Here is a 2281-nt window from a genome sequence, read left to right on the forward strand (position 1 = left end):
AATACTATAAATAGTAAGTATTATTATTATATTTATTAAATAGAAACACCCTGTATATAGTGAAAGTAAGGAAAGAATCGGGAAAGAATTTCACGATGCGACATTGCCAAGTTTCTTATTCTATCTTGTAGTTTACAGTCTTTGTACATTATTAGTCAACACAATCCACAACAGAGCATACTCATTAACGGCCTCGCCTACCTGTAAGGTGGCGTTTGTTTACAAAGTTTTAATTCCGTCCAGAAGAAACAGTTATTATACAAATATTCCGTCCTGTGGCTTTATAGTAGATAGGTAATTAATGTGATATAAAATGACTGTTTCCAATAAGTTTAAAGATTCAACCATTACAAGTTTTTTTGATAAAGTTTACAATGAAGAAAAAGGAACTGTGTTGGGACGCACAGGAAAAAGTTGGGGTAAGATGTATGAAAAACTACGAGATTTGTGAAAAAACTTCAATTTCATTATCATTTTTTGATTACCAACTGAAAGGCCTACATGTAACATTTTTTAGAAACTATACACCTCTGTTTGCAAGGTGGGCGTTACACTAAATTTAGGTTAATTAAGATAATTTAAATTTACTTTGAGATGAATTTTTTGTGTACCTTTTTGTCTTTTACGCTTCTACACATATTTTAGGTTTATTATTCACCTTTCTTTTTAGCAAAAATTGGACTCTTTTATTTGATTTTTTATGGGATTTTGGCTGCTCTTGTTGCTATTTGTATGTGGGTATTTTTCCAAACACTTGACCCTAGAATTCCTAAATGGCGTTTAGAGCGATCCATCATTGGAACAAATCCTGGTTTAGGTTTTAGACCAATGCCTCTTGAAACAAATGTTGAAAGTTCACTATTATCATTTTCATAGAAATTTTATCTTAATTTTATGTTTTCTAAATAAAAATAAATGTCTATCTATCACACCAAATACGTAATTTTCAGAACAACTATTGCACATCTATCCATTTCTACACCTTCTTCTTGGGATCACCAAAAATCTTATTTTTTTTACAATAAGAAACCATATTGCCCGGTATATTGTTCAGAATAGACTTTTACCCTTCCCCTTTACAGGTTTACGCACAGCCTAATTTTTTTTTCATACTCATTACATACATACATACATACTAGGGACCCCGACACATGTGGTCGTATAAGTTATCAAGCTATGCATTTTTCATAAAATTGTAAAATTACGAGTTTTTTTGGAATTATATAGTTTAACTTTTTTATAAATAAAGAACCCCAAAAGTTATATACATATAGGGTTACAAATATCCAAGATCCGTCACTGAGTTTAAGTCAATTTTAATTTGAACGAAAAAGTTTTCTTAAGGAAATGATTCAGCATTTAATCAATTTTCAAATTTGGACACGCAAAATTTCGTTCTTTAAAATGATTAAACTAGAGGGGATGAGGGTTCTAACAAAGAGATGCAACCGATGCCCTTTGCATCGATCAGCCGACTCATGAGGGCGGGGGGTCTCAAGTGGCCACGTATTTCAAAATATGCATTTGTTGTAAAACCGAATATTGTGCATTATTTAGGAATTTAACTTTAATCTTTGTAAAAATGACTTTTTACATAATCTGTTATAAAAAAAATAGATCTATCAAATTGTTTTTGTATTTTGAAAAGAATCTAAAATTTTCTAAAAATCGAAAAAATTACGATAATCCTGCAGCCTTTGAACCGACAGTTTCACAAATTTTAATCTTTATAATAATTTCACAAGTTCTTTTTTGAAACATTTATTTTATAAAAAAGAAGGACATATAAAGGTTTACGTAATTGTTCGTGGTGACCACTGGTGGTTTTTAAATGGACAGACGTCACAACCTTTGTTTGGAACTTCTGCTTGGGATGTGTTCAAGTACAAAATTGCTAATATCCGGACCCTCCTCCTACAGTCCATCTTTTATGTCCTCGGTCAGTTTATCATTTACATCCGTAACTTACACATTTTACCTTAAATATCTCAAAGTTTATCTCTTAATACCAAAAACTTTTTCCATCCCCTTTAAAGCAATAAAATTTAACCACTATTCCGATATAATATCTTTGTCATCATTTTGTGACCGTTTTATCAATAGATTTAAAAAAATGACACCTTCTACGTCCGCTCCTAGAAAAAAATTTTCGGTGCCGTCCAGTAAACAAGATGAGCTTCTTAGTGCTCAAGTGGCATATTTTATGCATTTAGAAGAAGCTAAGCTTAGTAAAAAAGATAAGATTAAAAGGTTTTTTTGGAATCCAAAGGACCAAAGCATT

General features: G+C 31.3%; 1 protein-coding gene across 2 annotated transcripts in view; it reads left to right on the forward strand.

Moving 5' to 3' along the window:
• LOC108742604 (sodium/potassium-transporting ATPase subunit beta-2) overlaps nucleotides 1-2281 on the forward strand; it is a 9856-nt gene that overhangs the window by 4897 nt on the left and 2678 nt on the right. The window contains exon 2 of one of the 2 annotated variants that reach the window (XM_025976889.1): nucleotides 671-826. The exons of the other annotated variant lie outside the window; for it this stretch is intronic. Within the exon in view, the coding sequence (XP_025832674.1) occupies nucleotides 671-826 (156 nt within the window). The remainder of the gene's footprint in view (nucleotides 1-670; nucleotides 827-2281) is intronic. 2 annotated transcript variants of the gene reach the window in all.

Source organism: Agrilus planipennis, unplaced genomic scaffold (genome assembly GCF_000699045.2).
Source record: "Agrilus planipennis isolate EAB-ADULT unplaced genomic scaffold, Apla_2.0 scaffold345, whole genome shotgun sequence".
In the NCBI taxonomy this organism is placed as follows: Eukaryota; Metazoa; Arthropoda; class Insecta; order Coleoptera; family Buprestidae; genus Agrilus; species Agrilus planipennis.